Below are 24,743 nucleotides of genomic sequence, written 5' to 3' on the forward strand. Positions count from 1 at the left end.
ATAGTCAGGTCCAGTCTTGTTTTACAGTGGAGAAATAAGAGTAGTAAACCTTTCTTAGTCCGGCCGGGTTGGGAAGTTGGAGAGGAAGGTTGTGGGAGAGAGAGGGTTAGCAGAAATGCAGCACAGTGAAGAACAGTGAAAGGTTTGGACAGTCGCTCAGTTTCTCTCTGTCTCCTCTTCACATTGACTCTTCTTTCACCTGAAGTCTTCTTTTCTCTGCTTTCCTAATCACTGACATTTTTTTCCACCAGTTTCTTCTGTGTATCTTCTTGTGCTCCTCAGCAATATCTCCCTTTTTCCCCCTTTGCATTTCATTCCAATACTCAGTTGCTGTTTAAAAAACAGCTTTTTTTTAATGATTCAATGATTAACTTGAGAAAAATGTAATAACATTTTTAGTCAAAACTGTGAGATTTGTAAGATTCTGCTCAAACTGGGTCTTTCCCAGTCCCCCTAAAATGTGCCATTCTGCTGGGAGCTGCATAAATCAGACCTTCCCAGTGACTTTATCAGTGGACCCCTCCTAGGCTGGCTCAGTCATCCGCAGTTAGTAGGAAGAAGTGTGACCCCTGTCTCAGGATGTGATTCTTTACTGTTCCTTTCCTGTCCTCTGACATATTCCGACTACATGGGTTGGGATCTGTTTGCCTTTAGGATATTAGAAAGACTATTTTACAACAAGGGCATATCATTATATAGTCAGTATTCCAGCTATACAGTTCCACGATTGGCAGTATTAGGCAGTAAGTTAATTGCTTGTATGCATATGACAATAAAGCCTTTGGATCTTGAATCAAATTTTGAATCTAGTTCAATCATTTCTGTTTTATTGGGCATACTGTAAGGAACAGTGAAGCCTCTTTTAGCTAGTGAGTTTTTTAGGCACTCTTGTATGTTACAATTGTTCGCCATACACTTTTAAAGCTTAAGAAGGCTAATCTCTTCTCCTCCTGAACATATTGCTGTTAAATGTACTGTGTATATATATAGCTATCATAAAGTATTTACATGTCCTGTGATTTTTTCCTTCACTCTGCTTATTTGAAAGGAAGCAGAGGATGCCACTCTCTTTGGATTTGAGTGACATCTCCATCTCTCACTTGCTTGTCTGCTAAAGCCGAGCTAGCGTGACCAAAATACTTAGTCAAAGTGCACCTCGGCAGCCGAGAGTCAGAGAGCTACTGAGGCCTGAACCTACAGCTAACAGGCTTATGCTATCCTGTCTCTCTCACATCACACTTTCTCTTTCATTTTCACTTAGAATAGGATCCCAACTGTCAGCACAGAGGAAATCTCACATCTATATTTTCTTTAATTTATATACATTCCAATCACTGTGTTGTAATATATATGCAAATGGAGTTAATATATTTCATATGCAGCATGCCAACACACACACAAGCACACACCCTTACCAAGTGTGTGTCTTTGATTCAAAGCATATGCATCCACCTTATTTTTACAGCTTTATGTTCCCAATGTCACAGATAAAACTTTTGTTTCTCTTGCGGCTCCTCCCTTCCCTCCTGCGCTTCCTCCACCCTTCTTCCTCCCTCTTTTCCTTATACTATATATTTGTTTACTATCTCCTATTCACAATCTGCCACAGAAACGGTTGATAACAGTCTGTTGACTCTGTGTTACCGCTATTGCTGAAGGAAGTGGTGTATCTTATCCTGCACAATATGGGCCCGGCCCTTGCTGCCACTGAAGGACACTGATAATGTCCTGTTGTTGCTCTCATACATTTGATAACATCAGTTATCTGGCGAGAACAAAGCAACTGAAGAAGGTGAAAACGGACTTGTCATCAAACTGAAATGTTTGTTTTTTGATAAAGTTTTGTCTTTGAAATTACTTATACCTAGTGTGAGTGTGGCTCAGCTTGTATGTCTGTTGCGCTTTAATATTCAGGTGTGTGTGTCCCAGAAAATCAAACACAATTTAAGACCTTCATAAAACGATTTTTTTTGCCATGTTAAATTTGGTCATTGACTTGTTATTATTCTGCAGTGTTCCAGAGGTACAAGCATTAGGGCATTGTACATGTATGTGCTGGTGTGTGTATATGTGTGTGTTAGTGTTTGTGTGTGTAATGAGCTCTGCAGTCGTTAGCAGGGGGGGTGTGCTGTGTTGCTGTTCTGTACAGTGGGCATGCAGGATGGCACAGATGGTGGTGGAATGAGAGCCGAATTGCTGCAGATTTACGCTCCTCTCTCGGGTGTCTGTCAGTCTGTCTGTGTGTCTGTGAATCTCTCCTCTCTCCCCCCTCTCATTCCTCCTGTGACAGTCTGAGCATATGCATCAGTGTCACTGTGGCCGGCCATATGATGTGGTGAGCCATCTAGTTCCAGAACGAGTCTAGTGAACCTCACAGGCGCTATGCTCTCAAATCATATCCTGCTGCTGTTTATGTGCACACTGTGATATAGTTCCCTTGTTTGCATAAAGATGTGGAAACGGTTGTTTATGTCCTGTGTTATTTTTGGTATGTCATTTTAATCTTGCGCCTTTGTTTCTCTTCAGATCGCACTGGGAAGCGCTCCACCATGCCCGACTCACCTGCGGACGTCAAGACACAGTCCAGGTTGACCCCCCCTACCATGCCCCCCCCACCCAGCACGCAGGGAGCACCTCGTAACAGCTCCTACACCCCCACCACATGTGAGTAGAGCCAGGGTTGTATTTCTGTGTCAGGGTTGAATAAAGTTGTGTTTTTACATATTTGACCTTTAACAGTTGTGTTGTCTCCTACAGGTTTACCTTCTACCATTACCACTGCTGATAATGACTGTTACCAGATCAGGTTTTGGCCATGACGTAACTAATCATCAATAATAACTCTTCTTCGTAAATGGCCTAATCAAGTGCAATCACATTCATGTGAAGCAGGGGCCACTGCAGAAGTATAAGTCCACCTTAAAACATCTATTGATACGTAAAAAACACATGACTTCAAACACACCAGACATGCATGCACTCACAAGTGGGAATAGCCACTTTACTGTTAGGATAAACCCCAAAATCGAATTCCATCAGCATCAAAATACCTTTTTAACATTTATGCATTGATCCTTTTTTCAAATTGCAGTCACTCCTAACAACTCCCCCAACTAGTTCATTAACACCCACGCTTAAAAACCGTTGGAGCCTTGCCACGACGTGCACATAGCCTGTGACGAGCAAATTACACCCTAGTATTCACTTAGAAGTGCATACTTAACCACTTGCATGAAGAGCACTAGAATCAAAGAATCAAAGGCCTTGTGGTTCAAAATGCTCAGAGCACTCAAGTCTGCGTTAATATTTCTGTTTTTCTTTTTTGGAGCAGAGGTATTATTTTGTTCTTTTATTTGTTATTTACTTTCTCCCTCTCTCTTTGTATCAGTGTGTTTCTCTCTCTGTTGCTCACACTCCACAATTAAAATCGGGGCTTCCGTGCGATGAGGGAGGAAAGGCCTAGCTCTCTCATTACGCTTGCCGAAGGTTTTAACAAAGCAGTATGCTTTGATTTCCACCCGATGTAATTGTTACCAGATGCAGTTTGAGTATCTCGTCTCTCTTTACAGTGGCGGCTTTGGACGGCAGCCAGAGGGGGAGTGAGTGGATCGCTAGTCAAACCCTAATCTCATTAGAGAGAAAGCTTTATGCCGCCTTGTATCTCTTTGTATACCAACTCCCCCAACACAAGCACAAACACACGCACATGCTCTGGCACGACGGGGGTCACACTGTCCCTGCTTGTTTAGACTGCAGGGAGGAAGGGAAAGGGGAAAGGAGGTGCAGAGAGGCAGCATGTCTCCAAATGCAGCCTTTTTGTTTTTTTGAGAGGACGCCACAAAGGATCAAACAAGCCGTGATGATTGGAAACAAATGTCGAGGATTGTGATTTTTTTTCAGGGGAATGTAAATTATTCCAAATCACTGGTTTGGTCTCAGTCAAGCTGACGCATGTTGTTCCTCTGTTAGTGTTTGGTAAACACAGTCAGGGATTTTCGGTTGTTTTTTGGTCATTTGGATACAGCAAGAGCGAATTCAGTTTTGTACAATGTAAATGATATTTACAAAATAATTTAACATTTTTGTTATTTTTTTGTGAAACAATTGGTTCTCCTTTCTCTTACCACTTTATGTCCTTGTCTCACGCAGTAACCAACGGCAGCAGCCACTCTCCTACGGCACTCAACGGTGCTCCGTCTCCTCCCAACGGCTACAGCAATGGTCCCAGCTCCTCCTCCTCTTCCTCGCTGGCCAACCAGCAGTTGCCCCCGGCCTGCGGCGCCCGGCAGCTCAGCAAGCTCAAGCGCTTCCTCACAACTCTACAGCAGTTTGGCAACGACATCTCACCTGAAATTGGCGAGCGGGTCCGCACATTAGTGCTGGGACTAGTGGTAAGTGGCTTCTGTGCATGTGAGCTTTAGTTCAAAGGGCTCACAGTGAAAGGTGACACCGTTCCTTAAGTTAGCAAGAATCCGTCAATCCATTAGTGGGTCATTTGAGAATCATTTTAAAGATTTGTTCAGCTGCACCAGATGGCATGAGTTTACTGAGTTGAACAGATTCAACAGTGTCAGGTTAGTTGTCCGCCATAGAGATGATTACTTAAAATACTTCAAAATACTTATGGCTGACTATGAAAGCCTCAGGGGTATTTCTTTAAGACTGTTTTATGTCAGAAATGTAACCCATCTGGTCCTTCAGGCATAAGTGTAAAATAAACACAGATTTGTGAACCTCTGCCTCCAGCATCAATGTCTATAAGTGTTTTACAGCCCATTATTCAGTGAAAAACTAGGCCTGGCAAATATATGGCAGTTGGCTGTCCGCTGGGACGACGAATAACATCAAACTAAAAATCTACAGTCTGATTAGACTTATTTAAATTCTACAACAGGGAATACCAGATGCACGGAAACTAAAGATTGTAATTTATTTTAACATCAAATTAATGTTATCACTATTGTGCAGGTGTCTGACAACCTAACATGTTGCAATATTAAAACCTTATTTATTTAGCTAATTAAAAAAAAGGTTATCGTAGCTTTAAGGTTTGCACAAATTAAAGCATTACTGATAATCACACTTCTAACCCAAATTAATATCCAGCCAATTAAGTGGATAAAAAAGTGTGGGGATTCAAAACATAAATTAAAGATGAATCTGAACAACATGAATGCAAAGAATAACAATCATTCTACTTTGTTCATACAGAAAAACTCAAATGAAGCCTGCAAACATCAAACTACATCCATCCAAGAGAGATTTGATCAGACAGATGTTTTCCTGCGGCTTGGCTGACATGGTTATATGAAGACAATATCAAATACATGTGCAAATCTAAAGATTAACTACATGTCTATGTGATCTGAAAAGATTTGACTTTACGAGCGGGGGAATACAAAAATAGGGATTGAATGTTGTGCAGGGAGGAGGCGGAGGAAATGGAGGGTGGAATTATTTTAATTAGCCTCACAGAGCATAGCCTTCTTTTTGGCTTCTCTATGTTTATTATTCTCACCGTCTGCACACGCACATGCCTCTCCTGTGTAGTTTTGCCTTGCATGCCCCCCACCCCCCCAAATCTCTCTCTCTCTCTCTCTCTCTCTCTCTCTCTCTCTCCTCTTCCTCCTCTCTCGCTCACTGTCTCTCTGTCCCTCCCCTTGCCTTATTGAAAAGAGTGACACCGTTAATTAGCTGCTTGTGTGCTGGGGAGAGGGAGAGAGGGAGACTCAGGAGGTTTCACTAGCTGTCAAGAACAGCCCCTACGCAATCTGGGTGAACAGATGTAAGGCTGAATGTAACAAAATTCAGGTCTGGGAAATAACACCGACAGTGTGGGGAGGAAAAATATATCTGCTGCTTTTTTATGTTCTCCGTCTCGCTTGATTCTTTTTTTCCTTGTTTGTATTTTTGCTTGTTATGGAGCACACTCCCTCCCATGTGCACGCTCTCCTCTTTTCTCTCTCCTCTTTATGCCTTCTTTACGCTTTGAGGAAGAGTTGGGAAATGTTGAAAATTAAAAATAGTACCATTGCTGTCGTGTCAGACGTCAATGTGAGTTAAAGCCAACCAAAGAAAGGGGGGACTTTGTTTGGGTTTGACAAACTGAAACATATAACCCACTTTGGACCCCCCACATGCTCCACACACATACACACTCCTCCTGTTGTCAACTACAGAAATACCCTCTCACACTAAATATAACACTTCCTCCTGTTCTGCACTTTCTATGGTTTAAAACAAAATGTTGCTCCCCTTGTTCTTATATGGTCTGCAGCCCGTGTGTCAGGCTCATGAACGCTTTTGATAAGGACATGCTTGCTGTGTATGAACATGCATTCAACAGAAAGCATGTGTTAAACATCAAAATGATAGCCCTAGTGAAGAAAACTGCAGAAAAGCAATGAAGAAGGAAAAAACCCCTGTGACGATAGGAGGCTGTATTTCAATATAAAAGACTGCAGTTTTTTTATACTGTTCCAAGCTGCAATAAAAGTATTAATTAATAGAACTAGATTAGAATGCATTTCAAAACATTAACACATCATCTGTTATTTTATTCAGAATAGCAGGCAAGCAGAACTGAGATAATATAAGAACAACTCAACAAACAACTGAAGAACATTTACATAATGAGATAAATATGGAGACGATGTTAAACAAGCCTATAACTCAAGTTCAAGCCCATGTTCAAAATAGCATAATTGGAGAAAACATATGTATTCACGCGTACAGTATATACTCATAGTTAGGCACATTACTTCCTCATGCAGTATATTTTTGATTGTATTTGTTTTGCTAATTGAAGAAAATATCAGCTTTGTTTTTCTGTGGGCTGTTTTCACTGCGGCCTGCCCATATGCTTCCCATTAGAAAAAAACCCTAAACATCCAGGCCAGGATATAGCTTAGCTTCCAATAAGTAATATTATCACTTAATGCCTTCCACATGGATTCATGTGTTTTCTCTCTCTCTCTCTCTCTCTCCTCCAGAATTCCACCCTAACCATCGAAGAATTTCACTCCAAGCTCCAAGAAGCCACCAACTTCCCTCTGCGACCGTTTGTCATACCCTTTCTGAAGGTAGATATTTAAATATGCAAGAAGGTTTTCCAGATTTGGAATCTTGAAAACATTTAACCAGCACAGATGTGCATACTTGTGTTCATGATATTTACACCTATTTTCTCCATAATGTCTCCTGTTTTCTGTCTCTTTTACCTATTCGCAACATCTCTCTTTATTCCTTCTCCCTCAGTTTCATAAACTTCTGTGTCTAATTTTTGTCTTTCAAATCCCCTTTTTCTTTCTGTTTGTCCCTCTTTTAATTAATAAGTCATCGGAATACTGAGACTGACCTTACTCTTTTAGGTTTTCAGTTTAACCCAAGGCTATAGCAGCTTAATTCAGGCTACACTATATCCGTCAAATATTTAAACTGGTACAAGTTGTTTTTTGTTGTTATTTTAAGAAAGCTTAACATGTCCTGGAACAGAGCACAATGAGTGTGGTTGTGGCCAGAAGTCAACATCCCTTTTCACATGCTCTTCCTCGACCACTTTCTTTCAGGCTTGTTTTGTCATTGATTTTTTTATCCAACTAAGCCACATTTCAAGAGAGTATTTCCTATTTTCAGCCATTAGTATGGTATTTCACCAAAGGAGGGGGCAACCCTTTTAAGCTGCCATTCCTGCCCTTGCTTCAGCCCATTCGTCACTGGTTGTCTTTTTTCAGCTCACATTTCTTTATTCAGTCTGGGAGATAAAAATAAAGAGCGATGGTGGGGCTTCTGTTTGTATCTACAGGTAAAATAGAGGCCATTTATGTGCATTTGGGCTGTTTGTGTCAGATAGGGGCATATTCTGAATGTCTGCAGGATTTGAGGAGCTAAAGCAGTCTGGAGGTGAGACTGGCGACGGGGGCGGTATGATTTGTTTTGGTAGTCAAAGATGACAAATGGGACCGGGGCTTTATATTGAGGGATGTACTGTGCAGAAGCAGTTCAGATAGTGTTATGGGGTCCCGGTGAAGCTGAGATCAATATCAGTGTGGTACTGAGAGATGGAGAGCAGGGACCGGCATGACATTTAACACAGAGCTCATTTGTTTCTATTACAGGCTCTGTTTTGTATCTTTTCTCATCTCCCTCAAACCTTCTTATTTTCTCTGTTTACCTCCTTATTTTGTATCTATTCTCCATCCCATATATATCCCTCCCTCCCTGCTCTATCTGTATGTGTCTGACTGACAGCCATGAGGTTAATGTTATTTGTAAAAACAAGACAGTCGGTTCTCCCTGAGCACAGAATCATTTCACTTTACGCTGCCTGTATACGTGAGCATGGCTGCATTTGCAGATGTGTGTATGTGTGAACTGACATTCACAAGCCTATTATCCACTGAGGTCCTGCGTGAATGTGATATTTGGTCCCAATAGAATAACTGTTACTGGCTGTTAAAGACACAAACAGGGTCTCCTGTCTCCCTCCTCACATCACTACCTGATTCTTAGGTTTTTTTTTTCATCTTTTCTGCTTTCTGCTTATTTGTTCTACCCCCATATGTGTCTGTCTTTATCCTCCTTCCCATCTCTCTTTGCTGTTCCCCATCTATCCATCCTCCAGTCCCTCCTTCCCTTCTCCTCTCCGCGCCAGATGGTTAGTGTATCACTGGGATGGCTTCAGAATCAAAGATGCAACTATTTTTTTCCCTCCGTCGCTCCTTCTCTGCCTCTCTCTCTCCCCAGTCTAATTTTAGTGTCTTCCCACTGCGGAGCCTTTAATGCCAGCTACCATATGGTAGCAGAGAGTGGTTGGAGGTGTAGGGGAGTTTTTATAGGTGCGTCGAAGCACAGCTGCAACAATGCGCGTCAAGGCTCAGAGTTTTTCATTACACTAATGTTAGACTGTGTCGACCCCTCCAACGCCCCCACCCCCACCCAAACCCACTCAATTCCTTTCCCCTTCTCTTAATACTAAACCGCAAATTGGTTGGGACTCTTTACTGGAAGGAGGCAATCATAAACCACACAGCTCCAATGACGTGATGTGTTGGCGGGAGGCCTGCCACACGAGACAACGGGCTTCCAGAGAAACAATGTTTCTCTGTTTTCAACTTAAAGTTGAGCTTTTTTCAAATCTGTCAAGTGATTTGTTTTTCTAGTGTCATGCTGAAATGAAAGGATTGCTGTGAGACTGAGGAGTAAACACATTAACCAAAAAGAGAGAGACTGAGAGAGTGGTGATGGGAAATAATTTAAATAGGACAATATATACATGCAAAAAACTAAGCCAGATTTGACTCCAACTGCAAATTAAAGAGCAAAGCAAAGTTGATGAAGTGCAGCATATCCTGAACGTGGCATATTCTGAATAGTTTTTGGCTCCGTTTGACAAAATGACAGCTCTAGTATTTTCACAATAAATCATCCTGTGCTGATTTTAGCTGTGGCTGCTGAACACTACTTGAAATTCTCCCTTTATGCAAGTGCAGATGTTGGTTACCGTTACTGCACAGAGGCAATTGGCTGTACTTTGTCATGTGAAAAATGATCCAGTCTCTTCAGCGGTCTGCATTTCTTGACTCACTCTTTTGTTAATGCATCCCCCATCTCTTACAATTGGGATGACCTCTAATTAATGAAAGATGAGTTCACCAGGGTCAAAGCAATCTATTTTATACTCTTCTTTTCAGAGGGTAATTACGATCATAAACTATTAACGGACCATTAACTCGAGCAGGTAAAATGAAGGCCAGCGCTCTGCATTTCTTTTACAGCAGCCAATTACATGAGACGGGATTTCATATGATTATAAAAAATAAATCCCACTAAATAAATCCTGGTTGTGTTTTGCAAGTATTATTCTGTATGCCGTTGGCAAAGACAACATGGAACAGTCCATGAAACTGAAGCAAATTTATAAGCTAATGCAAGTTGGGGGCGAAGAAAGGAAAGGATAAAACAAAGCAAGAGATTATGTTATTGATGACAAAACAAATATTAACAGACCTGAAACTCACAGATGGCCTCTCCAAAGGCTCTTCAGATTAATGTACCTTTCCAAAAAAGCCCCAACTCTTATTCTGAACCTGCCTGACGCAACACTTTCATCTTCTTGCTTCAAAACGCACCCCATCAGATGTCTTTGAAGTCGGCATGCACATACCTGCATGACCCTGTAACTCCACACAAGAAAGCAGACCCCCTTGTTATGTCGAAGAGATTGAAAATAGCTACTGTTTCTCTCAAAGGAAAAAAAAAACGTACATGTCTCAGAGAGACTCTGTGGGTGTTAATGCACTCTGTGTCAAAGGAAGTGGTGATGGTTCACTGGTAAAGCAAACAGGGGTCAGATGATGAAGAGAAATGGCTCTCTTGTTACCTGAAATTGGTGTTTTGGGGCTGTAAAGGCTGGAGGAAAGCTTTAGGTACAACATATTTGATGTGGTTTGAAGGCAATATGTGATTTTACTTCATTTCAAAGACATGCATTGATGTTGTCGAATTTGAAATATAATTCATGAACAACATATTATATTATGCACAGGAAAAAACCTAAATATTCCAGAATCCCATTTTCTTCTTTAGAGTTAATTTTGATTAACCTTAAAATAGTTCTATACATTTTTAGATCTTATATATAATACTGATATGTTTTCCCTACAAGATATGTCCGTTTAAGAAAATGCAGGGAATTAGCTCATCTCAGAATCTGACATATCTGTATTTCCCATGCAGGATAAGAAAAATATATATAACGATGTCTAAAACCATAATGACTCCAAGCTATAACAATCAAAATCTGAATGCTGAACATGTTTTAATGTTTAAAGTGTGTGTGAAAATAATACAAAATCGTCTTAGAGTAACGAAGAGTAAGGGACAGAGCAAGGGTGTATGTGATATATCGATTCTTGCTTCTATGCAGAAAATGGTTGTCAGTTTTGTTTAAAACATACTATGGTTGTTATTTCTTCTCCGGTTAAACAGTGTTATTTGCTACTTTAGGCCAACCTGCCGCTCCTTCAGAGGGAGCTGCTGCACTGTGCCAGGCTGGCCAAGCAGAACCCCGCTCAGTACCTTGCCCAGCACGAGCAGCTGCTTCTGGACACTAGCACCACCTCCCCAGTGGACTCCTCCGAACTCCTGCTGGACGTCAACGAAAATGGCAAGAGAAGGACGCCTGACAGGTGTGTGACGCACAAAGTTAGAATATTATTGTGTCGCTTTGGGACTCTTTAGGTTTCTACATATACCAGCTCCAGACATTAAAGCAGCTGTAAGAGTTTTTTTCCTTTTTTTTTATCTCATGCATGAATCCCTTTGAGTCTGCCTACATCTCCATAAACCCATACAACACTCCAGACACAAGCTGAGCCAATGCAAGGCAATCATGTGATGTGTTAATGTATGTATGGGAAGTGTCTGTCAGTGCGCCATCGGGCCTCATGACGTGCTCCGTTGGACATCTCAGCTCCAGGCTCCTGCTTTTAATGGGCCAGAACTGAGGAGAGGAGGAGATGGGAAGAGTAGACCTTTCCAAACACACACACACGCACACACAATGAGGATAAAAAAAAAGAAAGGAGACAGATGTTTCCTAATGAAAAATGTGAATACGTCAATGAAAATGTATTCAGAGTAAGTTATCATTTACTTCAATACTCGATTGGGTGTGTGTTCCTGTTTGTGTGTGTGCTTCTTCCTCTGCATTGGTTCACCACCCCACCGAAGCCAAATCATTACATCCGTTTGTTGTCACGGACTTTGGTAATGACTCAATGTTCTCTGCTCGAATGGACAAGCCCTGAGACATGCCGTCCAGGAACACTCAGCACTGTAAAAACCTTTAGTGTGCTCTTCAACGGTTTTCCCCGAAGCTCCAGAAATGGAAACGAGCAGAAAACCCTCCAGACCAACGGCGAGCATGTGTGCATGTTTAACACTGTGGCGCAATCCCATCACAATAAAGTACATTACTTTTGGTAGAGCTGCCATATGACTACATTTCTTTGGAAGACTAACCAACTTTAATTAGTTATGCATAGATTCATACAAATATTCTCTGTTTAAACATTAATAGGCATGTTGTTTAAACAGAAGTTTGCAATCAGTTCTGTTTGTGCATTGTTATGAGTTTGTGCCTATGCTTCAGGCACAATGTGTGCATAGTCTTTTGAAATAAAGAATAATTCTCCGGGGTCTACATTTTTTAATACAGGCAGGGGAGAGGAAAATGTACTTTTTCTATTTGCTGAGGGACAAAAATGCCAAAAGCAATATTAATAATTCTCACCTCTCTTTTCCCCCAACAGTCGGATAGGCAGACTTTTTCTGTAATACCTGCATATTTGCAGGCCGTCTGGTGCATAAGGGAGTGAGCTTAGGGGAAAAGGTGTGCGTGTAAATGTGAAAGAGAGATATAATATATGGAGAGAGAGAGAAGAAAAAAAGGAGGTATCTGTATGCAGTGAAAAAATGTGGTCTGTCCATGTGAATGTGTGTGTGTATGATTCTCTATTCAGTGTGAAGGCATGATATGGTTCATCTATGTGCACCTCTGTACATGAGTGTGTGTGTGTGTGTGTGTGTGTGTGTGTTTGAGTCTGTGTGCGTGTGTGTGTGCCTAGGGAGATGGGCTGATAACACTTACAGATGAGGCTCCAGCACCAATACGGCTGGCTAAGCACCTCTGCTTTTTGCTTACCTCTGCTCTGTGCTCCCACTTATTGGAGCGCGGTGTCGGAATATTGGAATTTGAATGGGAATCCTTAATTACATACAACAATGCACCATCAATGCATCCTGATTAATACCATGGTCTGCAGAAACCAGACCAGGAATATCACAGTATAATATGCATATGAGGGAAAAAACATGTATAACGCAATTTTTAGAACAAAGCTGAATAAATAAAAGCTAGGATTGCAAAATTACTGGTTCTTGAACTGTTTTGGTTTTCATGTTAAATCCAGTATAAGTTACTACACTATTCATGTCTTTTTTGAAAGACAAATGTTGTTCAATGTGAAATGTGTAATAGAACAACTGTTTGATTTGTTTAACAACAAAGGGGAGCAGAAAAAAACTGAGCTTTGTTTTCGCAAAAAAATAATAAATGTACTAATACAAATAATTGTATAAGCCTTAACTGCCAGTGTCAATGGAAGAAATTCTTCAGAAGAGGTTATAACAAAAATGTCATACAGTATTTTTTGCATGCATGCGTGATACAGCAGGGGTAAATAAATAAACATGTTACAATATCACCGAATTGGCATATGTATGTACATTTTGCCCATGTTTGTATCGACAGTAGGTTAATGATGTGAGCACACATCAGTGCATTATATAGGTGACTGTGGATGTCTGTGCATGATGGTACGCTGGTGCCTGTAGATATAAAGATTGTTGCAGCAGGAAGGCTGGGGAGATAAGAGTGTGGTTTGGGGGGAGAGAAGAATGGATGGATGAGTCGAGGGAGGTAGCGAGCGACGGGCGGATGGAGGGAAAGAGCATATGGAGAGCTGTGGATGAGCATTAGGAGCCCATAAAAACAGCTCATTAAGAAGTTCAATCTGTTCACCGGAGAGAGGGATGGGGAAAGGAGGAGAAAGACAGAGAGAAGTGTAGGATTGCAGACAGTGGGGGGAGGCTGGCAAGATTTAACTGTAAGCTGACAAAGCTGAGAACATACACACACACACACACACACACACACACACACACACACACACACACACACACACACACACGTAGACACACATGCTCACACACAACCACACCTGACCACATTTATCTTGGGAGCAAGGCTCACAAAATGTCACCTGATCCCTTGGCAGCTACTTTAGAGGGCATGTAGGCCCTATGTGTCTATAATTTGTGTCAGTGTATACTTTAATGTACGGGTGGGTTTAGATAAATTGACATGTTTTCCATGCAAGAATTCCACAATGTTTCCTGGAAGAAAAAAACAGCCTTTCTCTGCAGATCTTTTGTCTGTTAGCAGGTCAACTGAAGCCTTTACATTTGTGTATGAAATAACTGTAACATTCTAATTCTGAACAAGACATATTTTGACTAAATAGGTTCGATATTACCATCACGCTTATTTGTGCTTGATTCCTCTCCTCTTTCCTCCTCTTTCCTCCATAGTTATTTCTGCTTATGAGACTTAAGAGATCTTTATTTGTTTGCCGAGATTTCAAGCATTTAGTCTCATATCCAGTCTTATTTTACTTGGAACAAGTGAACATTTTGTCAGTTAGGTCAGAATAATACTGTATGATCCTTATGTGGGGTCAGGTTTTTTATTTTGATGTAAAAAAAGTATGTTAACATAGAGGGTGTCATGCAGTGACAACAAAATACTCAGGTTTTGTTTAATTCTGTATTTCTCCATCCAGAACCAAAGAGAACGGCTTTGAGCGAGATGGCACCCTGCACCCTGATGTTCACCCTAGCAAGAGGCCATGCACCATAAGCCCAGCCCAGCGCTTCAGCCCATCCAATGGGCTCTCTTACCAGCCCAATGGCCTGCCCCATCCCGGCCCCATCCCTCCACAGCACTACAGGCTGGATGACATGGCCATCGCCCATCACTACCGGGACAACTACAGACACCCCGCCTCCAACCATCGGGAGATACGGGAGAGGCCAAGGCCCATTGGTGAGGACATGGGGGAGAATGAAGAGAGAATATAATGGTGGCTGTCCATACATTTGGATTTTGAGACACACACCAATTCCACTAAATGGCACACTCCCAAAGCTTTCACTCTGTAAAACAAAGAGCTATATAAAAAGGATTTTATAAACAAAAGTAAACCGTTACAACAGTTACATCATTTTTACATCATATTTTACGCTTCTCAATTATTCTTATACCGCTGAGATCTGCATCCAATTGAATAATACTGATAATCAGCCAGTTGTCACTTGCATCTGGTGGATGAGTGTGGGTTCAGCAGACTGACACACAACCGTCCTTCTGAAGTAAGGAACTGTTAGATATGCCGAACAGAAATATACAGTCTGGTCATTAAGAGACATTGTCTGCCCAGACCAAGGCGTGATGAAGCTGCAACGACGACGGTGGCTTCATTCTAAAAATAAGGGAGATATTAAGCATGTCTCGCATGAAATTGATGATTCTTTGGGACTAGAAGCTCAGTCAAAGGGGAAGTAAGGGGGGAGGAGGAAGTAATGGATGGTCAGAGAGCTTCAACCAGGGATCAAATGATGAATGGATCAAAGGGAGCGATGGAGTGATGTTACATTGATCCTCTCAGTTTATCGTTCTATCTATCTTCTCTATCTTACAGGTATGCACACGGGGACCAGGCAGGAGGAAGTGATTGACCACAGGCTGACAGACAGAGAGTGGGCTGAGGAGTGGAAACACCTTGACCATGTAAGAAAAGTAATAACATTTTTTTATTACTATATCTTAAATAACAGAGATTATCTAATAATTAGCTATTATCTATCTATTGGTAATACAGCATATAGTCCTGTAAGTCTATGTTACACTCCTTAGAGAAATAGTGTGTTTGCTAACTGCTGTAAAGGTTTGACATCACTTGCATAGACTTAAAGTCAGGGTTTTTTTATGTGCATGCTTGCATGAAAACAAACAATGTAAATATTGCTTTGTTACTTGCATGTTCATGTTCAGGGTTAACCTGAAACACAGTCGCATGTTCAAACTACTTAAAATATGACTAGGGTCACATTTGTGCTGCTGTTTCACCTCTCAGTTGTTGGTATGCAGTGAAAATGTATGATGTGAGTATGATGTCAAGTGGAGAGGTGTGTTTCAAGGGTGAGGGTGTTTCTCATCCTATACAGAACTCCATAATTCATTATTATTATTATTATTATTATACACTATAATAATAACATTACAGATGCTGGCTTTGATTTATAACCCTGTCTGTCACCACTATCATTGTTTAATATGAATCAATCCTTCCATGTCTATGTGTAAACTCAGCGCCTTGTCCGCTCCCTGTCACCCCAGCTGCTGAACTGCATCATGGACATGGTGGAGAAGACGAGGCGTTCGCTGACAGTACTGCGGCGCTGCCAGGAGGCCGACCGCGAGGAGCTCAACTACTGGATCCGACGATACAGCGACGCCGAAGAGCTGAAGAAAGGTGCTGCGGGGGGGCAGTCAAGGCAGCAGAGCCCAGCAGCCCAGGAAAATGCAACACCAGGTATGGGATCACAAATACTGTAGTGTGCAAGAGTACTTAAGCCATGTTCCAATAAATGTAATAAAATCCTGTATGTCAATGCCCCTCCTTTTTCCTTCAGTATCAATCATCGACCATTTTCAAACTTCATGTTTTGAGGTGTATCTATCTTTTGAATCTGCAGTTTCAGAAACAAAAAAACCCCACAAAATTAACTCTTTAATAAACTTTCAAAATAGAATATACTGAGTTCCCCAGTTGTCTATTCTAGGTACTCTACTCTTTAAGCCATTTTATTTATGTTATCATGATACAGTTTGTTGAACATATACTGTACCTGCCTACTGACAACTTGATCCATTTTACATGGTATTAGTTTATTGCATCAGTGGCAAATTAACAGCTGTTTTAGTTTTTTGTTGTGTTATCTCTGATTACCTTTGTGCTTTGTGCTTGCTTTTCTCAGAAATTCACAGGGAGATGCTGCATCGGCCTGTGTCTGGCTATGTTCCTGAGGAGATCTGGAAAAAAGCTGGTGAGCAGCCCTTCCTTCATCATCATCATCATCACACACACACACACACATTCTCTCTCTCTCTTTCTCTTTCTGTCTCTCTTTCTCTATGTCATTTTAAAGACATTTTCCCTTTTTTAAGAAAAATAGGTCAATCTTTTTCACTTACATGACTTCTGGCTTGACGAGGATAAGAGGCGCTACATTCTCCCCTCTCATCCCGATGTAGTCTGCCGTCTGCCTCCACTTTCCCTGGAAGGCTTCAGAATATTTTATATTTGATACAGTAATAAGAGTTTCACCACCACACTCGACACTCTCCAAATATGATGTCAGGTTGTAAAACGTTTTTATTGCTCCAGTCAAATAAGGGACAGAAGTAGCTTTAACAGCTGGCCCAGCAGTTCCCCTGTTAACAGCACAGTAGCAAGATTTGGTATCTTCTTGCTTTTGGCAGTCCCCTTAGAGACAGACATTGCAGCTATTCTATTCAACAAAAGTGTTGTAAAATGTAGTGCCAGATAAGATCAAGTATTGAAACTCATTGTTGCTTTAACAGCTTTCATTAGTTGCCATTATATTTTAAGGGTACACAAGCATCATTCTTTAAACTCATGAGGGCAGCTGCAATCACCATTATGGCCGAGCTGAAAAGCTGAAAGGCTTTTCCGCTGAGGGTTTCGGTGCTCGTGGAATCTACTTTGTATTCACCGTCAGTGATACAGTATATCTGCTTTTTAAACCCCTTGGAGAAAGGGAAATTGTCCCCTTGCTTGACCAAGCATGATGTGTGAGATACTCAGAACAAGTAATATGCATTTAAATTGAATTGAGTATCACCATCGGGACCATGCCTGCTCTCCAGTACTCTCCTCCTCTCTCCAGCTTTGATCGATCTTCCATCTAAGGCATTTGATGTGTAATCACAATTCCATGCACAGGGCATATATCACACGACACCAGGGCAATTTCCATGACTTCAAGCAGCACAGTAGGTTAAAGACAAAACCACCCTGGTTTGAAAATTCAGCTCAATCATGATGGAAAGAAAATGTCTTTAGAAAAGCCCACATTCTGTTTGATATTGAAAACATATTTTATATTTGTAATACATGTGTAATGTGTACAAAGGAAATGAAAGTAAAGAGAAGCATACTTGTCAGACAAAAAGCCGTATTTATCTCTTGCCTGTAGGAGAAATGGTGGCAGCTATTTTTCATTCTCTCCACATTCTTCTCAGTATTCCTTTTCACTTCAGTTGCATATATTCTGGCTGGGAGACTGATTTAAATGTGACCCAGGGAGGATTGCAAAATAGGATTCTTAACACAATGGAGTGCCGTGGTGAATACATCTGTTTGAAATAGGCAAAATGTTTACAGTTGGTGATAAATATTCAAGCACCTTGCACGGTGTCCTACCGGTTTCCCACTTCCCCTCACCACATGGGCCTCTGGGATCACAATGGAAATGCATAATTTAAATATAAATTGCCTGATTTGCATACACAATTAGCTAAGTTACAGGCTTGATGGGAGCAAACAAAAAAGCCCTCCTTTTGCTTTGACGTTCGTTTGAAAATCCATCGCTTAACACCCGCACGGCATGGTTATTAAACAAAACATGTATGAAATAACACATTGATCAATCTCAAAAGCACATTTTCTGACTGATTACCTGGAATTAATTTTACTCATGCTGTTGACTTGAGGTTATATTTCAAATAAGGAGATAAAATATCAATTTATTTTGCTCCAAATTTCAATCAAATATGTTCCTTTCTCCTGTTAACGTTAGCTTCAACCCAATGCCTTAATAATCAGACGAAAGCAATGAATTGTTTAGGTTAATATACCTGCTCTCACATACACATAAAACTGATGTCTGAATACATGTTGTGTATCTCAGGGGGGGGGCTACATGCACTTGATCTTGGAAAACAAACGCCACATACGTTTTTCCTGCCATGTAAACTACTCCTCATCATCTCCATCATGTAAAAAGCATGTCTTTTCTCAGATTTTTATCTCACATAATAACAAGTAAAAGCATCAGTTTTATGGTTGTGGGTTCTGTCTCAGATGTGTTACAGGTTTATCACATCTGATGTTTCCACTCATCTTTGTAAAGGCACAATCTTAGATGTCACTGCTGTTGAATACAACTTAGCAATTAGTTCCCCAAAAATGTTGTATTGAAAAATAGAAAATATTGAATCCTTGACTAAAGAAAGAACATCAGTGAGTTATTTCATTGAGCAGTGTGTACTAATTGAAAATCAAATCCCAATGTCAGGATGATACAATGCACACTACATTGCAGGTGCGGGAGGCTTGACTTCCTCTGTCTCCACACTCTTTCCAGAAGAGGCTGTGAATGAGGTGAAGCGACAGGCCGTAACAGAGCTGCAGAAAGCCGTTACGGAGGCAGAGCGTAAGGCTCACGAGATGATCAGCAGCGAGCGGGCCAAGATGGAGCGCACGGTAGCCGAGGCAAAGCGGCAGGCGGCTGAGGATGCGCTCTCCATAATCAACCAACAGGAGGACTCCAGCGAGGTTAGGAAATACACACAATCTTCAAACCATCCCAAGTTGTAGCTTCATTCTTTCAAACCAATCATGAAAACTGTCATCGCCTCTTGTCTGGTAGTATTGGTATTTGTTTAAATGATGAAAGGAGGATGAAACCCTATTTGTTGTGGTATGTTGCTCTCTGACTATGCTTTATTTTCAAGCTTTTCTTGTGACTTTGAAATGAAACATATGATAGGGGATCTTCTCTCATACATAGGTGTCTGTTTCTGTCTTATCATTGGATGAGTATTTCTTTGTTAGTGTCCTGTAAATAGTACTGAATTTATATTCAGCAGAGTGAGCAAAGTAAAGCAAAGCCAAGTTAATCAAGTATCAATTACCCCTCGCTTTCCTGCTTCCTATTTTCCCCTCTGACAGAGTAGCTAGCGTGTTTATGAAGGTGTTACCAATTCAACCGAGAGGATACAAGAGAAGGAGCTTCCATTTTCTAATTACCATTAGAGGCCTAGACGTTTAATCAGTTAAGTGAGATGGAAATATGTCTCACATCTGCCATTAATTGCAGGAGTGATGTTTATGAGAGGGAAGTGCCCCAGAGGAAAACTTTTAGAAGCTGTTTGTAACCTTGTTCTCCCGTTTCCTGTGGCTCTGCAGCCGCCTTGACACACTCCTCCTGCGGTTTTAAAGATCTATGAGGCCTTAGATGTAATCAGTGATGGGTTTTTGATCTGTCTGTGGTTGGTTTTAAGCTTAAGTGTTGTAAAAGGAGAGACTAATTCTGTAATTGTGGTGTCTGTTGTTATTTCTCAGTTTATGGCATATTGCTTTCACTAAAATATGTTTATGTTTTTTGTGATTACACACATGAAATCAAATAAAAAGGATCCTTATAAACACTAAACACATTTGTCAGTTTAGCACTGTACATACTTGTTGTTTTATGTATCTGTTAGTTACATTTGTTTTCTCTATCTTTCCTTCAGAGCTGCTGGAACTGTGGCCGTAAAGCCAGTGAGACGTGCAGCGGCTGCAACACGGCACGCTACTGCGGCTCCTTCTGCCAGCATAAGGACTGGGAGAAGCACCACCATGTCTGTGGTCAGACCCTCCAGGCCCAGCAGCAGCAGCAGGCCAGCCAGCAGCAGGGTGGAGTCCCGGGGTCAGAGACCCCTGCTCCCATCAGTTCCTCCGCCTGCACCCCGAGCAGTGGGACTGGGAGTCCGGCTGCAACCCCGCCTGCTGCTACGCCTCGCTCCTCCACCCCAAGCACCCCATCCTCCTCTGCCCTGGATGGCACACCGCGCTAAATGACTCAAGCAGAGGATGGAGGCAGAGGCGCCGGGGCTAACCATCCAGCCCTCAACCCCACAAACAGCATGACTGTAATATTGCCTTGCAAAGATACTAAGCTAACATGGCTAACAGAAAGAGATGGCAATGCTTCTGTCTAAATTGAAGCCTATTGTCATAGAAGGAGGAGGAGGTCCATAATCAGGTCATATTGACTTGATTTTAAAGAAACACAAAGATATTCTTTGTTTTGAATGAATGAATTTAAATATTGACATCCTTTTATCGTTACTCTTGCTATTCTTGTTGTCCGTTTGTTGTCGTGCCTGTTGTTGTAAATGTTGTTGTCATTGTAGCTTATGTTATTTTTTCTTGTAAATATTAAGAGACTGAGCAGAGATAGCCGTGAACTTGAGACAAGTATACCTGACCTCCCCTTTTTTATGTTTTTATTTTTCATCCTGGAATTATTTCCTCCCTGTATGTGTGAAATGAGAATAGTCAACCTCATTTTACTAAGCAGCATACCAAGAGTACATACAGTAACTAGCTAGCAGAACGAGTCATCAATTTGCTTTTTAAAGAAATATATTAGATTTAAATACGCTTAAAGACAACCAATGGATGGATGGATAAACAAGTTCGCTGCTTGGAGAGAGGAGAGGGGAGGACTGGATCTCTGGCCCACAGACAGCCATGAAATAGGCAGATGTGCAGCAGATTGCAAGCAGAGCCAGCTGTTCAACCAATGTTATTTCCCTCTCACTTGTAATAATATCCAGGTCAGTGGGCTGGGAAATACAAATCTGTCTCCTGAAGGATGTTAAAGGAAGAATTCTTGGACAAGATACAAAACTTTGCCCACTGCACATGTGGATGATGTACTGTATACAATGTGCACGTGCATGCTTGGTGGGTCACAGAAGCTCTCAAACAGGAAGTGAAGTTAGTGCTGGAAACCTAAAACATGGAGGACCCGGTAGGAACTCATTCTGCGCCCCCAGACACACCCCTCTTGTCTCAACTCTGAAAAACATTTTCATCTTTCTTCATGTTCTTATTCTTTTTCTGTAGATGTCATGGTGTTTAAGACTTCTGTCCTGTGGTGTCACCAATGGTTATTTATTGTATATGTGTTGGACAATTGTGACAAAGCATAGTATGTCAACCAGTCACAATTCTAAGTCCCTCATAACTCACTCTCTCTCTAGCAAAAAGAGATAAAAAAAGAAGTGTTACCTTAATTTCCAAGCTGCTTTTCTATTCTGTGTGTAAGTGGTAGAGCCCTCGTAGTTCTTTAAGTTTTACTTCCCTTTTTCCTCAAGAAAAGACACAAGCTATATCTCAGAGCTGCTACTCGAGTCCGACCCAGATCTTTTCTGAGAACTAGCATGTTGCGTGGAATGCTAACCTAAATGTTTTGTACAAGGGACATACATAAATGTATTTGCACTGTCACAGAGGTTTTTTCGGCATGCTTCTTTTCAGCATACTTGTGTTGTCGGTATAGAGCCATAACTCATCAACCATTTTGTATGTAGTGATAGCATTATTTTCACATTTTTTGGGATTGGGGGAGTCGGAAAAATGTAAACTCACCAAACGTCTTTTTTTTCTTCTTATCAACATGATAACGAAAGCGGCCATAACGTTTTTTCTTTGAATAGTTACAGACAGTGCATGCACATTACTGAACGTTTGTTAAATATTTGTTATTTTTTAGAAAAACTGAAAAAACAACCAAAAAAAGTTTTAAAAAATTAAAAAAAAATATTCTAACAAACTAACTTTCCAAATGCAGAAGTGTAGACTCCAACAGCTTTAACACTGCAAAGCACCAGGTAACACACAGTATTAACACAAAAGATAAACAAAATAAAAACACCAAAAACAGCCAAAGACTGACACCAAGGACCAAAATCCTGAGTTAAAACGATTTTCAAAAGAGGTTTGTTCACACACTTATTTGGTTATTTATTTCAGCAGGTTTTGTTTACACATCCAAACCACAACAGTGTCATGAAATTAATTTATTTTAATACTTTCTGAAATCCAATGGCACTAATCTTACTATGTGAAATGAGAAGGTGTGTTTAAACATAATGAACATTTTCAGCAGTGTTACAGTTTAACTGGAGCAATAATGAACACTGATGACTCCTGTGACCATTTTTGACAAAAACATTTGAGATATTTTTTAAACTTGTTTATACATGTTCTCATTTCACAAAAGTCAGATTAAGTGCTCACTTCAGCTTTAACAAGATTATTTCTTTATTCTGAAGTAGGTGAGCGTGAGACAAGGCTTTCACAACAATGACATTTGCAGTTATTTTCTATTTATTTATATCAAAGTACATCTTTTTTTGCTGTTGGGATAGATAATGCAGCTTTGTTGTAAACCTTCAATGTTAATCAAACAAACCTCTCATTCACAGTAATAGAGCACTTATCCCGACGCACACAAAGGCTCTTCACCCCAAACACTTTGGTGCTACACAGAAGCGCGTAACAAATTCTGACCTCAAGGAACAAGTGGAGGCCCACAAAGGTTCAGGGCTGTTTGCTCCCTCTGTACTTCCTCATCTCTCCCTTCTTGTCTAAATAAAGTACACACCTGCATTCTCGACTCTAAAGGGTTAAACAATCCAAAAAGGTGTCTGACACCCTACTAGCAACTCCTCAGAAGCTGTGAAAAAACAGCTAAGCTGTTTTAACACTATTGTATTTGAAAGTATACAACAAGTAATGTGTGTGTTCATCAATATCAGGGCAAAACCTGGATAAAAAAAAAATGAAGACAAACATTATCGTTCAATGGTTCTTTGAGAAGCTCTATTTTTTTCTTTCTTCCCTCCTCTATGTGTGTTTTGCTACAAATTCCTCGGTGGCAAACAAGTCTCACTCTACCTCTTACAGCACGATAAGAGCATCAGTCGCGGCGCTGATACTGGTCTAGTCTAAACCAAATGGGCACAAGAGAACAGGAAAATAAAAAACCCAAAGTCGAAGCTCATACAGCTGCAAAACCATATCACTACTTGGTAACAATGCAGACCTCATAAATAAATGAAACATAAATGAATAGAAATGAGAAAAAAAACCTGAAAACTTTTGTTATGTTCCTTTATGCCTGTGGCGTTTGTAGAGTACATCAAGAGTTTGAATTGTTTGAACAGATTTTAAAAAATGTGCTAATTTTAAATAAAAGTGTTGTTGATTCCTATTTCGATGATACTGTACAAGCTAAGGTGACAGTAAAGGAAATGTTTCTCTCTCGCTCTTTTATCTCTCCTGTTTCCCCTCCACTTTTTTCTCCTTTTCTCTGTTTTGAAGACAAGCTAAAGCGCTTGTCAACTTGTCAGCGGGGGTCAATTCAAAAGAGGGGATATACAAATGGCAAAACCTTGTAAAAAAAAAAGTCAAAAAGGAAAAGAATCATGGCTATGGTTTAGGTATGCCTGTTTTCACAATAGGGAGATATATTATTTAAATCTCCTTCTTATCAAGAAACTTGGGGGCCCTGTGTGGGGCCAACAGTGAAAAGTGAAGGCCGTAGCATTAAACTTTTGGGAGTGAGTTGAACTTCCGGGGTGGGAGGGTTTGTTTTTTGGGCTCTCTTGAGAAAAATTATCGTGGAAAAAAAAAGAGCTCAAATGATTTGAAGTTGTTGTGCAATACTTAATTGAGACATGAAAACCACAGGTTAGTGGTAGGCTGACCCTGGGCGGTCTCTTCATCGCCTAGAGTCAGTGTCCTAGAGAGCTTTCCAGTCTACTATGTCAGAACTGTGGTTTCTTGTTGATTTATTTTCATTTTGTTTCTTTTTTTAATTCTTTTTTGGGCTGTAAACTATGGTCTGTCAGTCTGTGAAACTTTGCAGTATAATTCTGGTATTGTTGTTCTCTTAACGGTGTAATAAATATGTTAATACCTGCCTTCGTTATTAAGACTTGTAATTTTTATTGACAGAATGGCAACACCATTCAGATAAACACCGCAAGTCCCAAATTAATGGGACACTCCACTGATTTTACAGTTCATTTTACATGTCACAAGTTGCATTATAAGAAATAATGATTGAATGATTAATGCCTCTCCTTTCACCCCCTCAATTTCCAAGCATGTCAGGCCTTAAGGTCACCTAAAAAAACGCAAAGCCCTCTGTTCTGGGCTACTGTAGAAACATTGTGGTGCAAAATTGCAGAC

General features: G+C 40.7%; 1 protein-coding gene across 3 annotated transcripts in view; it reads left to right on the top strand.

Annotated features, from left to right (window-relative positions):
• The window catches only part of runx1t1 (RUNX1 partner transcriptional co-repressor 1), a 54,995-nt gene extending 30,523 nt beyond the window's left edge, over positions 1-24,472 (top strand). Inside the window, exons 2-11 of one of the 3 annotated variants that reach the window (XM_063899913.1) lie at positions 2,527-2,664; positions 4,150-4,391; positions 6,993-7,082; positions 11,008-11,189; positions 14,406-14,668; positions 15,324-15,421; positions 16,022-16,217; positions 16,663-16,731; positions 19,033-19,265; positions 20,228-24,472. In XM_063899913.1, coding sequence (XP_063755983.1) covers positions 2,527-2,664; positions 4,150-4,391; positions 6,993-7,082; positions 11,008-11,189; positions 14,406-14,668; positions 15,324-15,421; positions 16,022-16,217; positions 16,663-16,731; positions 19,033-19,265; positions 20,228-20,551 — 1,835 coding nt within the window. In that variant the 3' untranslated portion in view covers positions 20,552-24,472. The remainder of the gene's footprint in view (positions 1-2,526; positions 2,665-4,149; positions 4,392-6,992; positions 7,083-11,007; positions 11,190-14,405; positions 14,669-15,323; positions 15,422-16,021; positions 16,218-16,662; positions 16,732-19,032; positions 19,266-20,227) is intronic. The other 2 variants (XM_063899914.1, XM_063899915.1) reach the window with 2 other exon arrangements.
• Positions 24,473-24,743: the final 271 nt, after the last annotated feature.

Source organism: Eleginops maclovinus, chromosome 13, assembly GCF_036324505.1.
Source record: "Eleginops maclovinus isolate JMC-PN-2008 ecotype Puerto Natales chromosome 13, JC_Emac_rtc_rv5, whole genome shotgun sequence".
In the NCBI taxonomy this organism is placed as follows: domain Eukaryota; kingdom Metazoa; phylum Chordata; class Actinopteri; order Perciformes; family Eleginopidae; genus Eleginops; species Eleginops maclovinus.